Genomic DNA, 22,659 nt, shown 5'->3' with positions numbered 1-22,659 from the left:
TGATAAACTTAGTAACTTCTGAGGTACTGTTCTCTGATTTCTATGTGAGAACTACCTTGGCCTAATTCATTGTTCTCACCCCAGCCCCTTTGATTTTCTAAGTGAGAGAATGGATATAATTTCAAAACCTAACTATTTCGTTTTTAAAATGGGTTTTAAGAACTTTTAATGCCAAAGCACTATATTATCACTTTTTAAAGATTTTATTTATTTATTTATTAAAGATATGTATTTTTCCTGCATTCCTGTCTGTGTTCCACATATGGTGCAGTGCCTTTGAAGGTCAAAAGAAGGCTTTAGATCTCTTGGAAGTGGACATGCAGACAGTTGTAACATGTGGGTCTTGGTACTTGAACCTGGGTCCTTGACAATAGCAGCCAATGCTTTTAAGCGCTGATCTATCTCTCCAGCCCTTAATTTCTTTATTATAGAGTTTTGGCCTTGGTTATTTAATTTTAAAATCACTGGAGAAACACAGTTTCCCTGGATAAAACAGTGTCCGTTCTTGCCACTCTGGCCTCTTTCAACAAAATTATATGTTAAGCATATTTGAACTCACCAACTTGTACGGATTAAATGACAAGATAAAATTATATATATGTATATATAATTATATATAACACACACATATATTAATAACAATGTACTTATTTTCCATATTAGATTTTCTGTCACAAAAATAAATGTTGCTTTATACTTTTACCATTTAGGACCCTTTGAAAAAGAAGTGAACGAAAGGTTTGTGGTTAAGAGAGTTCTTTCCCCTCTTGGCTTTGCTATTTTACCAACATTTAACTTTTATGTTTCTAGATACTTCTAGAACTTTGTATGGCTTTGAACGGAAGAGCTATGTTTTCAGCCTTCAAATATTATGCAATAGACTATTTATATGAGGTATGATTTTACTGGCTTGCTATCCATTTACTGTGAATTATTCTTAAAAACATGTTAGGTGTATTCAGTACATGATAGTTTTCAGTAATCCATAGGTTAATCTTCAGTTGTTTTCAGAGTCATTAAAATTACCTTATTTTTTATTGTAATTAAAACACTCATTTGTATGTGCAAGCGTGTATGTGTATACATGTTTGTGTTTGTACATGTATGTGTGGTACATACTCTTGCCACAGTGTGTATGTAGAGCTTAAGATGACAGCTTGTGGGGGTTGGGGATTTAGCTCAGTGGTAGAGCGCTTGCCTAGCAAGCGCAAGGCCCTGGGTTCGGTCCCCAGCTCAAAAAAAAAAAAAAAAAAAAAAAAAAGATGACAGCTTGTAAGAATTGGTCCCATCTTCCCACTGTGTGGGTCCTTGGGGCTCAAACTCAGGTTATCAGCATTGGTGCTAAGTGCCTTCAACCTCTGAAGCTGTCTCACTAGCCCTAGTATCAACCTTTAGTATTTCTTTAAAAGACCACTTTTTGTAAGGGACTTTTAAATTAAAACAATTAAATAGCAAAATAAGTCTGAAAAAAAAAACTTTTGGCAAGTTTGAAAGGAGAAGAGACATGGGGAGTGGTGGCTCATGGCTGAAATCCCAGTACTTGGAGAGTTAACACAGGCCCCTGAGGGCTGTATAGTGATACCCCATCTCAGACAGAGAAAAGAATGCATAGAAGGAAAGAGTGGCACAAAAGTAATCCTGGTCATTGTTCTTGTGACAATAGCACATGTCTCGATGAGCCAGATACTTTGTCCACGTAGTGGATTATGTCATTTGATCCCTGTAAGTACCCATGTGTCAAATATTATTCTGTAGGTTTTACAGCTCCACAGTTAGCAAAATAATGTCCACAGAAGCTAAGTAGCTTGTAAAGATGCCAGATGTGCATTTCAAGTCTGGGTAGATTGTTAATAAATGAGTCGTAGTAGAGGTCATGTAATAGTTCACTGTTCTGATAAACTTAATTGACAAGTTAAGATTTCATTTTTACTATTATATTAACCTGCCTCATCTACCAACACAAAAATATTCCAGTCAACTAAAACTCCATTACATTTTATAGGATTAAGACATACATATAGTCAGCTGAGCGGTGGGGGGGGGGGCACAACTTTAATCCCAGCATTTGGGAGGCAGAGGCAGCAAGATCTCTTGAGTTCTAGGCCTACAAAGTGATCTCCAGGATAGCCAGGGCTATGTGGAGAAATCCTGTCTTGTAAAAAACCAAACACAAACAAACAAAAAAAATCAAACAAACGAGGCATATTTTTTCAGGTTCTATTTATTCTCTCATAACTGAGAGACACAATTATGTGGTTATATGCTTAGGTAGGAATCACAACTCAATGTAACATTTATTAATGTGCTGATTACTTACAAAAATGAAGATACTCAAAAGTCCTTAAAGACTTGTGGTGCCTTAATTTCTTGCTAGCATACTGCATTCCTTGGTGATGCTGAGAAATGTCAAATCTTGTAGAAGATGTGGGACTTTAAAGAATCAATGAAGGAATAGTAAAAGCCATCCAAATAACAACTAGGAATAGTAAAAGCCATCCAAATAACAACTAAGGCTTTTATAAAGATCTTGCAAAGTAAGAATGCTTAACAGATGAGAGAAAGAAAATGATATGAATATCCAAGGACTCAGAGATATCTTGCTAATTTAAAATTTTTTTATTTACTCATTTATTATATATAAGTACACTGTAGCTGTCTTCAGATACACCAGAAGAGGGCATCAGATCTCTTTACAGATGGTTGTGAGCCACCATGTGGTTGCTGGGAATTGAACTCATGACCTCTGGAAGAGCAGTCGGGTGCTCTTAACCACTGAGCCATCTCTCCAGCCCTTAAAATTTTCCATAACTGGGCTGAAGAGGTAGCTCGATGGTTAAGAGCACTGACTGCTCTTCCAGAGGTCCTGAGTTCAAATCCCAGCAACCACATGGTGGCTCACAACCATCTGTAATGGGATCTGATGCCCTCTTCTGGTGTGTCTGAAGACAGCTACAGTGTACTTTTATATAATAAATAAATAAATCTTAAAAAAAATTCCCAGTAGGCTGGAGAGATGGCTCAGCAGTTAAGAACACTTACTGCTCTTCCAGATGTCCTGAGTTCAAATCCCAGCAACCACATGGTGGCTCACAACCATCTATAATGGGATCTGATGCCTTCTTCTGGTGTGTCTGAAGACAGTACACTAACCTAAGGAATAAAATAAATAAGTCTTTTTAAAAAATTTTTCCCACAACTTATCTTCTTTTTAATCAAGGAAGAAAACAAATGCCACTCTTATCATCAAATATAATTTATGGGAAAATTATACCAAAAGCAATTATAAACAAAAAATTTTAGATGTAAGTTATTTCTTGTAACTTCCTTTTTTAGATGAAGTGCTAGTCAAGCTTTTTCCCTGTTTACATGTGTCTTTGGTCCTCATTTTACATAGGCCAGATTAAATGATCTTTTATACCACTTATTCTTGGATGATGGTAACCTCTTATTTAACATAACACCTTTGGCAACATAAAACATAAAGAAGAACACAGTCATTTTTGCCTGGTTGTGGAATAATGAATTCCATGGGAAGTCAAGGTCTCAGGAGAAGACTGAATAGAGGAGATACTTCCTCAGCTGAGAGAGACAGCTACAGAACAGCAATGCCTTCTCCGCAGAGTAGACTGCGGTACTGTGACTGACCACAGTGTGAAGGTGGGAGGTGGGATGGCTAGAGGAGGGACTAGCCTATCGCCACAGCGTAATGGAAGTAAAGTTGGAAGTCAAGGCACAGCCTGGGTAGAACGTGAGCCAATCTGCAGGTTTATCCAACTGATAACATCCTTTCTGTGCTGCTCACTCGAGGCAGGATCTAGCTGGCTGATACTCAGTATGTAGCCCACACTGACTTCAAACTAATAAGCCTCCTTCCTCAGCCGCCCAAGGGCTGAGGTTAGAAGCAGCACCACCATGGCCACCTTAACATCTGTTTAAAGGAAGAGTTTTATTCCTTAGGTTTACTTTTGAAATCAGAAACTTGTTTTCAAGTTTTAGCATAGGAGACAAAATTTAAGAGAATGGCATGATACTAGTTAATGGAAGAAAAATCACATTACTAAGCAATACAATACTTATAATACTAATTTTTAGCTAAGCATGCATATATTTTAGCCTGTCATAGAAAATGCTGTTTGTAAGACAACTTGGTGATATTATTCTCTATTATGTGGTTCTTTAATTTGGCATTTTTATATCAAACATACTGCCTTAAAATTTATATCAACTTATGACAATAATATTCTGAACATTGGTAAATAGTATATGTTAAAATTATTTTACCTTTTCATACAGAACACAGTTAAAGAAAGGCTTTACAGAGATGCTTTATTGCTTCAGATCCCTTCATGTTTAAATCAAGATAGAAAAATTATTGATGATAAATATAGGAGTCCATGGACAAGAGGTACGTTTGGTTTCATTTCTGGGAAATTATTCTGAGTTCGATCTAGTAAGTTAAGAAACTTAGCACTGGGTGAGAAGAAGGAGATCTGAGATGTGAACAAATTTTGTGTTATCAAAGGCTTTGTACAATGTAACATGGCTTTGCTTGTCTATTTATATTTATAAAAACAATAGCCAGAATGTCTATGTGTCCTTGAAACCGTGTTCAAATTTAAGCCCCACTGTGATTGTATTCAGAAGAGTGGTTATGAGGCTGGAGATTAACACTCTCCTACAAGAGATCCTGAAGAACCCCCTCTCCTTTCTGTCCTGAGAACACAGCAGGATGAAGCAGAAGAGAAACTCCAGCAGATACCATATCTGCCGGACTCTGGTTATTGGACTTTCTAATCTGTAGGACCATGAAAAATAAAGGTTCTTAGTTGAGTCACCTAGTCTGTGGTATCTGGGGCGTAGCAGCTCAAACTGGCTCATACAGTACAAATAGGAGAAACCATTGGGCAGTTTTAAGAAAAAGACTGAGAGAACCCTTCTAAAGTTGTCTAAAAAAGGGGAAGGGCATGGGTTGGGCATCAAAAGCAGAGACATGGGGACTAGTAAGACTGCTCAGTGGGTAAGGATGCTTGCTGCCAAATCTGACAGCCTGAATTTGAACCCTGGAACCCTTGGGACTGGAGGTGAGAACTGACTCTGACATACACACACACACACACACACACACACACACACACACACACACACACACACACACACATTGTAGCCTTGCAGTATAGTGGGCAAAGAATGGGAAATGAACACAGTGGGTTTGGGCAGCACTTAAGAAATGTTTGTATGATGTAAAACATTATTTTTTTAAAAAGATTTGTTTATTGCGTATACACTGTTCTGCCTGCATGTATACCTGTAGGCCAGAAGAGCGCACTGGATTATAGTCTAGATGGTTATTAGTGGTTGCTGGGAGTTGAACTCATGACCTCTGGAAGAGCAGCTAATGCTCTTAACTTCTGAGCTATCTCTCCAGCCCCCAAACCTTTCTTTTTCTTTAAAGAAAAGTTTACTGAGTATCCTGCAAGGAGCAGTAGCATTTCCAGTTTGAAGTAAAATGAAGCAGTAGCTCAAAGGGAATGGGATAAACATTTTTCTTTCTTTCTTTCTTTCTTTCCTTCCTTCCTTCCTTCCTTCCTTCCTTCCTTCCTTCCTTCCTTCTTTCCTTCTTTCCTTCCTTCCTTCCTTTCTTTCTCTCTTGTTTTGTTTTGTTTTGAAACAGGCTCTCTCTATTATGTTGCTCTGGCTGTCCTGGAACTTGCTATGTAGACCAGGTTGTCCACCTCCCTCTTCCTCCTGAGTGGTTGGGTTAAAGGTGTATGTCACCATGCGACGCTAAGTGTTATTTTGTTAATGTGGTTTTCTTTTTTTTTTCAGTATTTGATAAAAAGACAACTTGGAGTGCTTGTTTGCAGAAAAGGGAAAAAGTAACTTAAGAATAAAGAGGAATAGAATCAAGAGCACCAAGAGCTTTTGGGGCTCAATAGGAGCCAGAAGTCTTTTCCCTGTCACAGACAGGGTGATAGGGATCCTAAGACTCACAACAGTAGGCTGGTAGGATTGGTGCTGGGAGATGATTAGTTCTATTTTATATTAATTTTGTATGTTTGCAGAGGAATTTAATCCAACAACATGGCTATTCTGGCCAGGGATCACATCCAAAGATCTTCTAGGTCTGTGTGATCTGGCTGGAATGACACATCTTTAATCCTTCTGACTAGAATATAGTAATACCTTTAATCCTAAATTGTGAAGATAATTTTGTAGAAGGATGCAACCATGCTTTAAAGTGATATCTAATTGAAGGGCAGACCAAGTAATGAATCAGAGAAAGATTTGACAGAATGAGTTAGAGAGAGGATACCACCAACTCTCATGAGAACAGCTCAGGAAAAGAATCGACTTAAGAGAGCAGCAGAGAGATGAGGGGGAAGAGGGGCGGGAAAGGGAGGAGGAGGAGGAGGAAGAGGAGGAGAATGTAGTTTTACAGAGACAGGTTTCAGGGAAGACAAATCAAGCCAGAGAATCAGAAGGAGCCAGAAGATTAGAACAGATTGCCAGAGTTCAATTGAGGCAAAGCAGAGCAATTCAGTGAGAAGCTGAGAGAAGCCAGATTGAATCAGTCAGTTTAGACAAGACTGTAAGCCAGAACAGCTCAATTGAACCAGCCAGTCAGGGTTCAGAAAGAACTAAAAAGGATAATCTTACTCAGCAGTAAGCTGGGATGGCAATTACACCTGGTGATAAAAGATACATTTACATGTATAAAGGCAAAATTATAGACAGAGCAGTGGGGAGTACATATTGGACATTTGAGGGAAGAATGTGTGAAATAACTGTCATAAGCAGCAAGAAAACTGCTTTTAGTAGAGGATGTGTTATTCTTTGTGAACGTTGGATGACTGTTTGAAATATGATGTGCTCTGAAATAAGATAATTAAGCATGGGTAGATGATTTCCTCCATATACATAGAAAGTTGAGGATAGGGCTTTTCTAAGTTAGTACAAGGGAAGGGAAGCAAGGGAATCAAGCCTTTCTAAGGCATTGATTGTAGGACTGACAGAGAAAACTGAATGAAGAAGAAACAAGAAACCATGATGAATATACAAATGGAGGGATTACTGGATTGTAGGTAATAATCATGTTGAAGATATAGAAGAGTAGCTCTCTTTTAAATATATGTTTATTTTATTTTATGTATATGAGATTTTGGCAGCATGCACAAATATGTACACAACATGCATGCCTGGTAGGATGGATGCCCCGGAAATGGAACCGCAGACAGTTGAGCTGCCATGTGGATGCTGGGAATTGAACCTGAGTCCTCTGGAGGAGCAGCCAATGCTCTTAACCACTGAGCCATCTCTCTAGCCCTAGAGAGTAACTTCTATCAGGCTGTTGCTCTGAAAGTAAAGGAGAGAGCTAATCATTTCTTCCTCTTTAAAAAAAAACAGAAAAAACTTATATAACAGCTGCTAAATTTTACTGGGTATTTGCAATATGTCAGTCATCATTTTTATTGAGTGGGTCATCACGTTAAATATCTATAGCACTACTATGAAATAGCTATTGTTCCCAATTCGTATTTAAGGAAACATATATAAAGGTTATGAGATTTACTCAAGATCATGAAGTAAATAAGTAGTAGCACAAGGATTACAGTCTAGGCTGAGTGATTCCCAGATGTGTTTTCTGAACCACTACCATGTTTTTCCACAAGGTGTGCATAAAGATGTAATATAATTAAAGTAACAACCCTAGGCAGAAGTAACATCGAGGGACACTGCTACGCTACTACTCAGGGTAGAATATGCAGCTGCATATTCTGGCACAATAATATAATGCCCCTCTTCTTAAGGAATCAAGGATCTAATTTGAAAAGTAATGTACAATGCATACATTTCAATACAAAGCTGTATATCATTAGGTTGGTGATATTAGGGACCTTTAAGGGGAGTGCATCAGAATGAACTGGAGTGCTTAAGGAAAGCCCTACGAGGCGGAGCACGAATTGTTGAACAGGATCTAGGATCCTACTAGCACTGTCTAAGCAAAGAGAAGCTGTGAAAAGGAGGGAGTTATTGATACATTCAGATGATATTTTCTTGACTGTTTGAGTTTAGAGTAAGCAGATTACAATGATCACTTTGAAAAAGTAATTGTATTTGTGAATAAGTAAAGATAACTCCATATGAAAATATGGATGTTTGGCTTTTTTCTGTTAAGTGTAAAAGGATATTTTAGAAGCTAATATTGACTATTTCTTTTTGACCTCAGCTATTCCAGTTTTGGAAATAACAGATAATTCAATCTTGGATGAGTGGAGAGCAAGATTCTGTGTGGAAGATGTTCTTGAGAAGTATGTATCCTGAATCTCAAATTCTCTTTATCTGTAGAAGACAAACAGTAAGCTCCTCCGACTCCTGAAAATCCCTTTACTTCCCACACATTTTCTTCTTCAGTCTGGTAAAAGCTCTGATTTCAAGCACAAAGAAGAGGCTGATTGCCAGTTATTTATAGCCTCTTTTTATCCTCTCCCCATTTACCACAGTTTAATTATTACTCTCTTCGTTGACGTTACAAAAGATACTCAGAAATTAATGGTGGCATTATTCTTTTAGCTAATATGTCAATCTTCTGAACAAAGTTTATTAATCTGTATTAATATTAAACTCCATTTAATAAAAATGCAGACTTAACACCATTTTCTAATGTATTCTATCAACATTATGTATTATCCGCTCTGTCATCCTTCAGATATTTGCATATTTATGTGTGTATACAAACTAAGAAACAAGCAAAGATATAGCTGTGCATTCAAGAAACAGCTTAGGGGCTGGAGAGATGGCTCAGCGGTTAAGAGCACTGACTGCTCTTCCAGAGGTCCTGAGTTCAATTCCCAGCAACCACATGGTGGATCACAACCATCTGTAATGGGATCTGATGCCCTCTTCTGGTGTCTGAGGACAGCAACAGTGTACTTATATATATTAAATAAATAAATCTTTTTTAAAAAAAAAAGAAAATAGCTTAAGAACAGAGCATCACAATCACTGAGCAAAGCACACTGGCAGAGGAGGAGTGTGGAGCAATGAGAAGAAGAGGATGACTGTCCTCCTGCACCTTGAATCCAGAAGCTACAGTTCTCAGTACTAGTCCAAATAATGAATTGCTTCTCTTGATGCATAATGTGCATCAGACACAGGAGAGATGTTGTTATTATTCATATTTCTAAACATTTGTGATTTAAATATTTCTTTTTACATTTAATTTTGTTACTTATTCACTTTACATCCTGCTCACTGCCCCTTTCCAGTCACCCTTGCTCATAATCCTTCCCCCATCCTCTCACCTTCTCCTCTGAGTGCGTGGAGGCCTCTCTGGGTATGCTCCCACCTGGCACATCAAGTCTCTGTGAGGCTAGGTACTTCCTTTCCCACTGAGACCAGACAAGGCAGCCCAGCTAGAAGAACATATCCCATGTACAGGTAACAGCTTTTAGGATAGCTCCCATTCCAGTTGTTCAGGACCCACATAAAGACCAAGCTGCACATTTGCTACATATGTGCAGGGAGGCCTAGGTCCAGCCTATGCATGTTCCTTGGTTGGTGGTTCAGACTCTGAGAGCCCCAAGGGTCCAGGTTACTCTGTTGGTCTTTCTGTGGAGTTCCTCTCCCCTCAGGCCCTAATTTAAATATTTCTTAATTGCAATGAAAATAAATGACAAAAACCCCATCACATTTACTTCTATGGCTTATATCCAGATTTCGTTTATTTTTATTCTAAATCATAGTCTGCTGTATGGACATACCACATTTTACTTTACCTGCTCATTAGGACAGACATTAAGGTTGTTTTTCCTTTTTTGCAATTGTAATTCTGCTGTTAACCTTCATATTCAAGTTTTTGTGTAAACAATTATCTAGGATTGGAATTACTGGGTCATACAGTAACAACTCTGAGGAACTGCCAGGTGTGATCCAGTCAACTGTACTATTTATATTTCTACAGGTATCATACAGCTTTTGATTTAGTCTCATCCTTGCTAATACTTTATCATCTGTTCTTTGCCTTATAGCTGTACTAGTGAGTTAAGAGGACAACAGGAAAATAAACATAGGGTTAGTATCAAGAGGAAGTTGTCGCCCCCCACTCCCCACCTGTAAACACACAATCTTTGTGGTCATGTATTATCGCTTCCAAACTGATCCAACAGAGATGGGTCCAGGAGGAGTAATAGTCAAACCTGTCCCTCTCCCACATTTGATTTCCTGATGGCTGATCCCAGCTATAAATCAGAGGGTAAAAGCCTGCTTTTAAGTGTTTTGTGTATATACCACATACAAATCCTGAATCAGATCTGTGGTTTGCAAATGCTTTTGTCCTGTGGTTTGTCTTCTCACTTTCCTGATGGTGTCCTCTGACGCACATCTTAAAACTTTGATAGTTGAACTTGTGTAGCTTCCCCTCTCAGAAGTTCATTTAATATTATATATATAAGAAAAATTTACACACCCCAAGGTTGTGAGAATTTACTCCTTTATTTTCTTTTAATTTATTTCTTCTAAGAAGAAAATAAAGAAATTCAAAGAAAAGGAGGCTATCAACTTGAGAGTTGGAGATGTGGGAGGTGCTGGACGGAGGAAATGTTATAATTCTATTTCAATTGAAAACATTTTTAAAAACATAAATTAGATCATGAAATACCTCTAACACACAAATCCCATGAGGAAGAGAGATGAACACCCAAAAGTGCAGACATACTGAGACCACAGGACAGACTGCCACTTATGCACACCTCTGCCCATATCCCTGGTCCAAGAGGAAATTGCATAGTGCGTCTGGACACAGGAATATAGGAACAGTCAGCCGCCAGTACCGGTGGTTCTGGCCTGCATCCAGGACTGAACTAAACCGGCCAAAAAGCTCCCTGCACCCAAATCCCGTGGGGGAGAGAGCTGGACTCTCAGAAGGGTGGACACTCCTGAGAAGTCAGAGGAGACTACCACAGTCCAGATCCAAGAGGGAATAACTGAGTTGCAACTGTGCCCCCTGGGTGCAAGGAACTAGGAACAATCAGGGGCAGGACCCTTCTGATTCCTACCCATGCCTAGAGCTGAAAGACAGTCTCCAGCAGTGCCTACACACCTGAAATCAGAGCACCTGTTCTCAGAAAAGGCTGAAAGAAAACAGGAAAACAGTTCTACAGCAGTGCTGACACAGAGGCCTACAGCAGGATCAAGTCACTCTCAGAAACAGCAAGACAAGCAAATACCAGAGACAACCCAATGGCTAGAGGCAAGTGCAGGAACCTAAGCAACAGAAATCAAGAATACTTGGCATCATCTGAGCCCAGTTCTACCACCAAAGAAAATACTGGATATCCAAACACACCAGAAAAGCAAGATTTAGATTGAAAATCACATTTTATGAAAATGATGGAGGACTTTAAGAAAGACATAAATGACTCCCTTAAAGAAATGCAGGAAAACACAAGTAAACAAGTAGAAGCTCTTAGAGAGGAAACACAAAAATCCCTGAAAGAATTACAGAAAAACACAACCAAACAGGTGAATGAATTGAACAAAACCATCCAAGATTTAAAAATAGAAATAAAAACAATAAAGAAAGCACAAAGGGAGATAACCTGGAGACAGAAAACCTAAGGAAGAGAAAAGGAGTCGTAGATACAAGCATTACCAACAGAATACAAGAGATAGAAGAGAGAATCTCAGGGGCAGAAGATACCATAGAAAACATCGACTCAACTGTCAAAGATAATGTAAAATGAAAGAGCTCCTAGCCCAAAATATCCAGGAAATCCAGGACATAATGAGAAGATCAAACCTAAGGATAATAGGTATAGAAGAGAGTAAAGACTCCCAACTCAAAGGGCCAGTAAATATAGTCAACAAAATTATAGAAGAAAACTTCCCTAACCTAAAGAAAGAGATGCCCATAAACATACAAGAAGCCTACAGAACTCCAAATAGGATGAACCAGAAGAGAAATTCCTCCCGTCACATAATAGTTAAAACACCAAATGCACAAAACAAAGAAAGAATATTAAAAGCAGTAAGGGAAAAAAAGGTGAAGTGACATATAAAGGCAGACCTATAAGAATTATACCAGACCTCTCACCAGAAACTATGAAGGCCAGAAGATCCTGGACAGATATCATACAGACCGTAAGAGAACACAAATGCCAGCCCAAGTTACTGTATCCTGCAAAACTCTCAATTAACATAGATGGAGAAACCAAGATATTCCATGACAAAACCAAATTTACACAGTATCTTTCTACAAATCCAGCCCTACAAAGGATAATAGGTGGAAAACTCCAACACAAGGAGAGAAACTACACTGTACGGAAAGCAATCTTGCAATGAAACCAAAAGAGAGACACAAGCATAATTCCACCTCTAACAACAAAAATAACAGGAACAATCAGTATTCCTTAATATCTTTCAACATCCAAAGACATAGACTAACAGACTGGATACATAAAGAGGACAGCATTCTGCTGCATGCAGGAACACACCTCAGAGACAAAGACAGACACTACCTCAGAGTAAATGGCTGGAAAACAGCTTTCGAAGCAAATGGCCCGAAGAAACAAGCTGGAGTTGCCATTCTAATATCAAATAAAATCAACTTGCAGCCAAAAATCATTAAAAAAGATAAGGAAGGACTCTTCATATCCATCAAAGGAAAAATCCACCAAGATGAACTTTTAATCCTAAATATGTTTGCTCCAAATACAAGGGCACCTACATTCATAAAAGAAACCTTACTAAGCTCAAAGCACACATTGTACCTCACACAATAATAGTAGGAGATTTCAACACCCCACTCTCATCAATGAACAGAGCATGGAAACAGAAATTAAACAGAGACATATACAAACTAGCAGAAGTTATGAACCAAATAGATTTAACAGATATGTATAGAACATTCCATCCTTAAAGAAAAGGATATACCTTCTTCTCAGTACCTCATGGTACCTTCTCCAAAATAGACACATAATCAGTCACAAAGCAGGCCTCAACAGATACAAGAAGATTGAGATAATCCCTTGCATCCTATCAGATCACCATGGACTAAGACTGGTCTTCAATAACAATAATAACGACAGAGAGCCCACATATACAAGGAAATTGAACAATGCTCTACTCAGTGATAGCTTGGTCAAGGAAGAAATAAAGAAAGAAATTAAAGACTTCTTAGAATTTAATGAAAATTAAGATACAACATACCCAAACTTATGGGACACAATGAAAGCAGTGCTAAGAGGAAAACTCATAACTCTGAGTGTCTGCAAAATAGAAACAGGAGAGAGCATATATATCAGCAGCTTGACAACACACTTAAAAACTCTAAAACAAAAATAAACAAATAAACCCAAGAGGAGTAGAAGGCAGGAAATAATCAAACTCAGGGCTGAAATCAACCAAGTAAAACAAAAAGGACTCTGCAAAGAATCAACAAAACCAGGAGCTGGTTCTTTGAGAAAATCAACCAGATAGATAAACCCTTAGCCAGATTAACCAGAGGTCACAGAGAGTGTGTCCAAATTAACAAAATCAGAAATGAAAAGGAAAACATAGCAACAGAATCTGAAGAAATTAAAAAAAAATCATCAGGTCCTACTACAAAAGCCTATATTCAACAAAACTGGAAAATCTGGAGGAAAAGGACAATTTTCTAGATAGATACCAGGTACCAAAGTTAAATCAGGAACAAATAAATCATCTAAACAACCCCATAACTCCTAAAGAAATAGAAGCAGTTATTAAGTCTCCCAACCAAAAAGAGCCCAGGACCAGATGGGTTCAGTGCAGAATTCTATCAGACCTTCATAGAAGACCTTAAACCAATACTGTCCAAACTATTCCAGAAAATAGAAACAGACAGAGCACTACCAAATTCCTTCTATGAAGCCACAATTATTCCTATATCAAAACCACAGAAAGATCCAACAAAGAAAGAGAACTTCAGATTAATTTCCCTTATGAATATCGATGCAGAAATATTCAATAAAATTCTTGCAAACTGAATCCAAGAACACATCAAAACGATCATCCATCATGATAAAGTAGGCTTCATCCCAGGGATGCAGGGATGGTTTAATATATGGAAATCCATCAACATAATCCACTCTGCAAACAAACTCAAAGTTAAGAACCACATGATCATTTCATTAGATGTTGAGAAAGCATTTCATAAAATTCAACACCCCTTCATGATAAAAGTCCTGGAAATCTCAGGAATTCAAGGCCCATACCTAAACATAGTAAAAAGCAATATACAGCAAACCAGTAGCTAACATCAAACTAAATGGAGAGAAACTTGAAGCAATCCCACTAAAGTCAGGGACTAAACAAGGCTGCCTATTCTCTCCCTACTTATTCAATATAGTTCTGGAAGTCCTAGCCAGAGCAATCAGACAATGAAAGGAGGTCAAAGGGATACAAATTGAAAGGGAAGAAGTAAAAATATCACTATTTGCAGATGATATTATAGTATACTTAAGTGACCTCAAAAGTTTCACCAGAGAACTCCTAAACCTGATAAGGAGCTTCAACAAAGTGTCTGAGTATAAAATTAACTCAAACAAATCAGTAGCCTTTCTCTACTCAAAGGATAAACAGGCTGAGAAAGAAATTACGGAAATGACACCCTTCACAACAGGCCCAAATAATATAAAATATCTTGGTGTGACTTTAACCAAGCAAATGAAAGATCTGTATGACAAGTACTTCAAGTCTCTGAAGAAAGAAATTGAAGGTCTCAGAAGATGGAAAGATCTTCCATGTTCATGGATTGGCAGGATTAATATAGTAAAGATGGCCATTTTGCCAAAAGCAACCTAGAGATTCAATGCAATCCCCATCAAAATTCCTACTCAATTCTTTATAGAGATAGAAAGAGCAATTTTCAAGTTCATTTGGAATAACAAAAATCCCAGGATATCGAAAACTATCCTCAACAATAAAAGAACTTCTAGGGGAATCACCATCCCTGACCTCAAGCAGTATTACAGAGCAATAGCCATAAAAATTGTATGGTATTGGTACAGAGACAGGCAGGTCGATCAGTGGAACAGAATTGAAGACCCAGAAATGAATCCACACACCTATGGTCACTTGATCTTTGACAAAGGAGCTAAAACCATCCAATGGAAAAAAGATAGCATTTTCAACAAATGGTGCTGGTTCAACTGGAGGTCAGCATGTAGAAGAATGCAGATTGATCCATTCTTATCACCCTGTACAAAGCTTAAGTCCAAGTGGATCAAGGACCTCCACATCAAACCAGAACTGGGGAGAGGATAGGGGGCTTATGGACAGGAAACCAGAAAAGGGAATAACGTTTGAAATGTAAATAAAGAAATATATCTTATTAAAAACAACTTGAGGGAAGGTCACCCAGTGTTACTTGGGTTTACCCACATATTCTCTTGGCCCTGGAACAACCAGGTCTTGAGGGCTCAATGTTAGCATTGAAATACAAGCAGCATCAGACCTACTTACTTAAATGTCCTGTTAGTGGATTTTTTCCTTTGATGAGTATGTCGTGTCCTTCCCCATCTCTGCTGATTAGGTTTGAAGTCTGTTTTGTCAGATACTAAGATGGCTACACCAGCTCACTTTAAAGGTTCATTTTCTTGAGATATCTTTTCTACCGTTTTACCACCTTTTCTTTTTTCTTTTCTTTTTTTTTTTTTCTTTTTTTCAGAGCTGGGGACCAAACACAGGGCCTTGCGCTCGCTAGGCAAGCGCTCTACCGCTGAGCTAAATCCCCAACCCCTGTTTTACCACCTTTTACTGTTCATCTTTTTACCCTTTTGTCAAGGATGACTATCCTTGGTGTAAAGGTATGTTTCTGGGTGCAGCAGAAGGATCTGTCCTGTTTTCCATCCATACAGTTAGTCACTCTGTTGGGAAGCTGAGACCGTTTGTGTTGAGATAGAGCAGTAAGCAGTGCTTGCTGATTCCTGTTACTGTGCTCTTGAGTTGTGTGCGTGCGTGTGTGTGTGTGTGTGTGTGTGTGTGTGTGTGTGTGTGTGTGTGTGTGTTTCCCCACTTTTAGTTTGCTGGTCTAGGATTACTTTTTCATTGTGCTTTTGTTAGGTGTAGTTAACCTCTTTAGGCTGAAGTTTGCTTTCTAGCACCTATGGGGCTGTATTTGTTTTTATCAAGGAATGTCTTATTATCACCATATATTGTGATTGAGGGTTTGCTGGGAAGAGTAGTCCAGGCTGGCATCTGTGGTCTCTGAAAGTCTGTAGCACATCTGCTTAGGCCCTTCTGGCTCCTAGAGTCTCTATTGAGAAGTCACCTATTATTTTTATAGGTCTACCTTTATTTATTTCTTGGTCTTTTACCCTTGCAACTTTTAATATTTTCTTTCTTTTCTGTATGTTTAGAGTTTTGATTATTATGTACCAAGGGGAATTTCTTTTCTGGTCCAGTCAATTTGGTGGTCTTTATACTTCTTCTGCTTTGATAGACATTCTCCTTCTGTAGGTTAGGAAATTTTTCTTCTATGATTTTGCTAAAAGTATTTTCAGTGCCCTTCACCTGGGTTTCTTCTCCTTCTATTCCTATTATTCTTAGATTTATTTGTTTGTTTGTTTGTTTATAGTGCCCCAGATTTCCTGGATGTCTTGTAAGAGAATTTTTTCTTTTTTTCTTTCTTTTAGACTTAACATTTTCTTTAACAAGGTATCTATTTTTTTTTTTGTTCTTTTTTTCAGAGCTGGGGACCGAACCCAGAGCCTTGCGCTTCCTAGGCAAGCGCTCTACCACTGAGCTAAATCCCCAACCCCTCTATTTTTTTTTAGTGTGTCTTCCATACCTGAGATTTTTTCCCTTCCATATCTTGTATTCTGTTGATGATGTTTACCCCTTGAAGTTCCTGTTTGAGGTCCTAAATTTTTCATTTCCAAATTTCCTTCAGATTATGTTTTCTTTATTGATTCTGTTTCCACTTTCAGGTTTTGAACTGTTTTGTTGATTTATTTCTACTGTTGGTGTTTTTATAAATTTCTTTAAGGGATTCATTCATTTCCTCTTTAAGGAGCTCTATCATATTCATAAAGGCTCTTTTAGGTCTTTCCCTGGTGTTTCAGGTATGGTGCAATACTCAAGGCATACTGTGATAGGGTTGCTGGGCACTAATGGAGACAAGTGACCTGACTCTTAGTGATTGTATTTTTATGCTGTTGTCTAGGCATTGTAATTTTGGGAAGATCTTAATTCTAGGTGCTGATATCTGGTCTTGTCTATATTGAGTGGGTGTTTTATTCCTGTGTTTCAATTGCTGTCTCTGGTACTTAGGAGAGTGCGTTTGGTGTCTGTGTGTTTCCTGGTAGGAAATTCTTCTAGGATCCTGATAGGTATGTTCCCAAGGGATTCTGGGTAAAATATGTTTCTAGGTATTGAGAGGTGACGGGGTCTGCAGGAGGGAAGGAAGCAGAGTGTTCCACAGAATGTGCTTAGTTCCCTGGAATGGGGATGGGAGAGGCCACAGCAGTTAGTCTACAGAACTAGGGATGAGACTGAGGGATTGGACTTGGAGGAATGGAGGGAGAGGTGAGGATCTGCAGTTAGCCATCTTGCTCCCCTGGCCTGAGTGGCTTGAGGGTTCTCAGAGAGTGCCTGCTGGAGTTGGAGGCTGGGTACAGCAGGTGGTCTGCTACAGGGCTGGGGATAAAACTGGGGCACTGGATTTGGGGAAGAGGGAGAGGTGAAGATATGGAGTTTTGGAGTGGCCTGTGGGTTTCCAGAGGGTTCCTGCTTGGGCTTGGGGGCTGGGATAAAACAATGGGGAGAGGGGATTAGGAGGGGAAGATCTGAGTGATATTGAAGAACAAGCATTGATTATAAAATATAATGGAAGTCTGCCAATGAATAGCAAAAGTTGCAAATAAGTAAGTAAAAATAATCAGTGTAACTTATACAAAACTACTTCTGTTTTTAGGAGATGTGTTGTTAGGAAATTATTAAATAAGCACATATAAATAAATGATGCTTGCATTGTTGCTCATAGTAACAGTCCCAAAAATATACAAATGTCCAGTAGAAAAGATGGTTAAATCAATGACCGTTCATTTCATATAGTAGCTTTCAATCAGCTTAGCAGGTTGCTTGAAGTAATTAAGTGAAAAAAGATTTATTTTGGTCTGCAGTTTTGGAGTCCGTGAGCATACCAATTGATTTGGGCCTGTAGTGAGCTGGCGTACCATGGCAAGGCCACACGGGGGGAAGCAATGATGCTCAGATCATGAACCCAAGTAGAAGAGGAAAGAAAGGGGCAGAGCCCCACTATCCCATTTAAGGACATACTCTCAGAGGCCCAAACACCTCCCAGGCAACCCTGTCTTTCCTAAGCTCTGCTGCCTCCCACTAGTGCCACTCGGGAAGTTATGAAGATCCAAAATATAGCAGTAATATGTGGAATTCTGGTGTTCCTCCACAAATAGAATGTCAATGGTGAACATGTGAATAGACCCACTCTCCGCAGCTCGGTAGGAGAGGGATCATGGGACACTGTGTGTGTGAACAATGTGCGATTCTGTTTAAGATCCTTGATGATTTTGAATAGTCTTGCATTCCTTTCAAGTGGCGGGGACTATAGATCATTTTTCTTAGTGTCCACTGGAATTTGGCAGTTTCCAGGATGAACACATACTGTTTATTAATAAAAATGTTTTAGGATACATACAGATAAAGTCAATACTTTTATATCGCAGAAAGACAGTTACAGGAAGGATGATTAATGGCACATTTGAGGAAATTGTTCCAAGTTCCAATCCAAACTCTCCATCTGGGGTAGAGGACGACAAGTCGGAGCCCTGGAAGGGCTACGTGGAAGACTTTACTCCTGTCAAGTGCTCCCCAGCCTACCCGGGAGTGAAAGTGGAGCACCAAGGTAGCAATGTTAAGTTGTTTCCCACCAATCCCACTGATAGACGTAACTCCATTTCTGCTTCTCAGTTACGTTCTAAACGTCTTTATTTTATTAGGCATGTCTACCTCCATGACTGTTAAGTCTGGCTTTTGCCATGCTAACAGTATTTTCTCTTTCACATTAATATACTTTTCACAGATGGATTTCTAAGTTTAAGTTTGCCAAAACTCAAAATAACCTATACAGACCTGACCCTGGTATGTTCCGGCATGGTCTGCAATATAATCGTCTCTGGGTTCAGATCCTGTGACAGCAGAAGTATTGTGGGACAGTAAGTTTTAGGTTCTAAAGTTATTCCGGTCTGCTGCTTCTCAAAACAACCCAAAGGTACTCAGTCTTATCTAATGTACGTGAAAGCGGACCTCAAATCAGAGATGGAGAAATGCACCAAGTTTTAAAGAGTTTTTGTCAGAATTAACTAATTTATGTTTTATCCAAACTGTTTTCTAAATCTCCTTCCTCTCTAGCTGGCCGAGTTCTTAAAATGTTGCTGAGAACTGGCTTCTTGTATTGTGATGGCCAATTCTCTGTCTAGTGGCAAACTTGAAGGTTCGTTATATAATCATTCCTGCTATTTAAGAAATGCTATAGCCGGGAGTGCTGTAATCCTTAAATTCGGCACCTTTAATTCCAGAGACAGGTGGATCTCTGTGAGTTCAAGGCTAATCTGGTCCACAGAGTGAGTTCCAGGATAACCAGGGCTGTATAGACAAACCCTGACTCAAAAAAGAAAAAATTACTGTAGCTAAGTTACTTTACTGTTGTTTTGTGTGATGTAGTTTGGGGAAAATTGTCATTGAGGCTTGAGGGTAGATTATGGTTTTAGTTTTCTTTTATAATTTCTTTATCTTTATTTATTATCAAAACTTCTTGTAAAATTTTGTGGAGATGAAAAATATATTTATATTACTTTATATATGTATGTAGGGATATTTATAAAAAACTAACAGGCTACACACATGGAGCTGTTATTATTCTGTGGCAACTACAAGCCATTGTTGGATAAGATCAATTAACTAAGATAAAATAATGCTTATTGGGCTGGAGAGATCGCTCAGCCATTAAAGGCTAGGCTCACAACCACAATAATGCTTATTTTCCATTTGTGTCTTGTATCATATATATCATTTTATTATCTTTGTAATCTATTTTTTGTAGTTATATATTGTCTTAGTTTGGGTTCCATTTGTGTGAAGAGACATCATGGCCAAGGGAACTCTAATAAAGGAAAATATTTAATTGGGGCTGACTTATAGGTTCAGTCCATTATCACCATGTCAGGAAGCACGGCGGTGTGCAGGCAGACTTGGTGCTGGAGGAGCCGAGAGTTCTACATCTTGATCCAAAAGCAGTGGCAGGACACTATCTTCTGCAGGCACCCAGGAGAAGGGTGTCTTCCACACTGGGCGAAACGTTTCTCGTTATTTCACTGAGGATAACCTTGGAGATAGAAACATTTCACTGATTTTGTCCTTAGCTTTAGCAAGCACCACTGGCGTAGTGAGAATGGCTTATCTCCGGCAGCCTTGTCCTCACTGGGTTCATCACTGCTGATACTGTGGAGAACACGTAAGCCAGTGTGGTGAGAGAATGTATGTTTTACTTGCATCTTTCAAAGCTACTGGCGTGTAGTGGCTATCTGTATCTTTTTCTTTTGTAAAGTGAGTCTTATTTTTTACTGGCATGCATTTTTATATGTAAAGACACCAATAATCCAAATGCATTTAACTTTAATCTGATTAGTTCTGCCGATGTTTCCCCTTGTCGACTCTAGTACTGCATTTGTGCTTAGAAAAATGTTTCTCTATTATATAACTTTTTCATTAAGGATTTGTTCGATTTGAGACAGGGTCTCTCTGTGTAGCCATGGCTGGTTTAGAACTTACTTTGTAGACCAGGCTGGCTTTAAACTCAGAGAAATCTGCCTCCTGAGTATTGGGGTTTTAAGTGTGTGCCATGACACCCCACTAAGATTTTTAATGTTTTATGTAATTTTATTTCAGCTTTTTTATGTTTTTATGTTTAGGGACATTTGAAAAAATGTTTAAACATTTTGGTGTTTGTTCCAATATCATTTAGCTAAGAGTCTTTCCCTATTATTGATAATGCTTCTATTAAACAAGAAGTTCTTACCACTCCAGCTGAATTCTGAACTGTCTATGGCTTTGTCTATTGTGTCGGTGTCATAATTTGCACTCTTGTATACCTGTGACGTATGTTAACTGTTGGTTTTTCCCTCGACTTGGTGTATTTATTTATCTAGATTTACTTTATAGTCACTTTCCTAGAAATAACAACTGTTGGAAAGTCAGGGTCAGATCCTTTAAAGTGTTTTGGTTAGTTTTCCTGGCTGTTTTCATCTGCTTGACTTGGGTCTCCTGAGTAGACAGGAGTAACTCTTGTAGAGTTCCCTGTCACCAAGCCTCTTGTTTCTGCTTCTTTCATAACTAACCCCGTTGCATTCCTGCTTATCATTTGTCTATAATAGAGTCATACCGTGTGAGCACACATGCTTGCTGTGGAGTGAGAACTCCGGGCATACAGCTCCCTGTATTTGCATAAGGAAGCAACCACCCCTTGTGAAAACAGCCTTTGTCTAGCAGCATTGGTTGTGGAGACTTGCTGACCTCTAGTGGCTGCATGGAAAATGGTAGTCGAATTGAAGGGACTGAAAGGGTATAGGTATGCTGCTAAGTGCGGCAGACATATCAGAATGTGGTTTTATTTGGGATGCCAGGCTCAGAGCTTGTGTTTTAAAGAGTTACAAAGAGATGGGGGATATAAACCAATGTTGTTTCACTCTTAACATGACTCCATTGGTATTTGCAGAATGGGTGGGTGACACAAACAAATAAACCACCTTTAATTTTCTCAGATAAGCCCTGAGATTGGCAGGAACTTAAATGATTTGGATGGTCACTGGGTTTTGTTGTTGTTGTTTTGTTTTTTTTTCCATTCACTGATGTCTCTTTTTCTTTTTTTTAATTGGATATTTTTTATTTACATTTCAAATGTTATTCCCTTTCCTGGTTTCACATCCACAAGCCCCATATCCCTTCCCCCTCCCCCTCTTCTATAAGGGTTTTCCCTACCCATTCATCCCCTTTGTGCCCCCCTCCCGACATTCCCTTATACTTGGGGGTCCAACCTTGGCAGGACCAAGGGCTTCTCCTCCCATTGGTGCCCAACAAGGCTATCCTCTGCTACATATGCAGCTGGAGCCATGGATCTGTCCCATGTGCACTCTTTGGGTAGTGGTTTAGTTTCTGGAACCTCTGGTTGGTTGGCATTGTTGTTCTTACGGGGTTGCAAGCCCCTTTAGCTTCTTCAGTTCTTTCTCTAATTCCTCCAACAGTGGTCCAGTTCTCAGTTCAGTGGTTTGCTGCTGGCATTCACCTCTGTATTTGACATGCTCTGGCTGTGTCTCTCAGGAGACATCTATAGGGGGTTCCTGTCAGCCTGCACTTCTTAGCTTCATTGGATGGCCACTTAAGAGGCTGGTTCATATCTCAAGTTCTTCTTTGATACATGATTTGGCACAGGCAAGGGATGCTCCCAGCTGCTTGTCAGATATTGATTAGGTGCATGCATATCACTTATGTAGTCAGCCATGAGAGACATCACTACCTGAAAACTACATGCTGTTCCTCTCTGAAACTGGCTGCCCCACTTAACCGAAAGACTTGTGTTCAGAACAAGAGACCTGTCCACTCTCCATACTCAAGGAGGCTTTT

The 22,659-nt window shown here is 39.0% G+C and overlaps 1 protein-coding gene across 1 annotated transcript in view; it reads left to right on the top strand.

The window, feature by feature from the left end:
- Positions 1-22,659, top strand: part of Shoc1 (shortage in chiasmata 1) — a 95,797-nt gene that overhangs the window by 2,857 nt on the left and 70,281 nt on the right. The window contains 4 exon segments of the mRNA NM_001446935.1: positions 811-894; positions 4,294-4,405; positions 8,228-8,309; positions 18,708-18,886. Of these exon segments, the coding sequence (NP_001433864.1) occupies positions 829-894; positions 4,294-4,405; positions 8,228-8,309; positions 18,708-18,886 (439 nt within the window). The 5' untranslated portion in view covers positions 811-828.

Source organism: Rattus norvegicus, chromosome 5 (genome assembly GCF_021556685.1).
Source record: "Rattus norvegicus strain SHRSP/BbbUtx chromosome 5, alternate assembly SHRSP_T2T, whole genome shotgun sequence".
NCBI lineage: Eukaryota > Metazoa > Chordata > Mammalia > Rodentia > Muridae > Rattus > Rattus norvegicus.
Note: the sequence above shows the minus strand (reverse complement) of the source record. Positions and strands in the feature narration are given on the sequence as shown.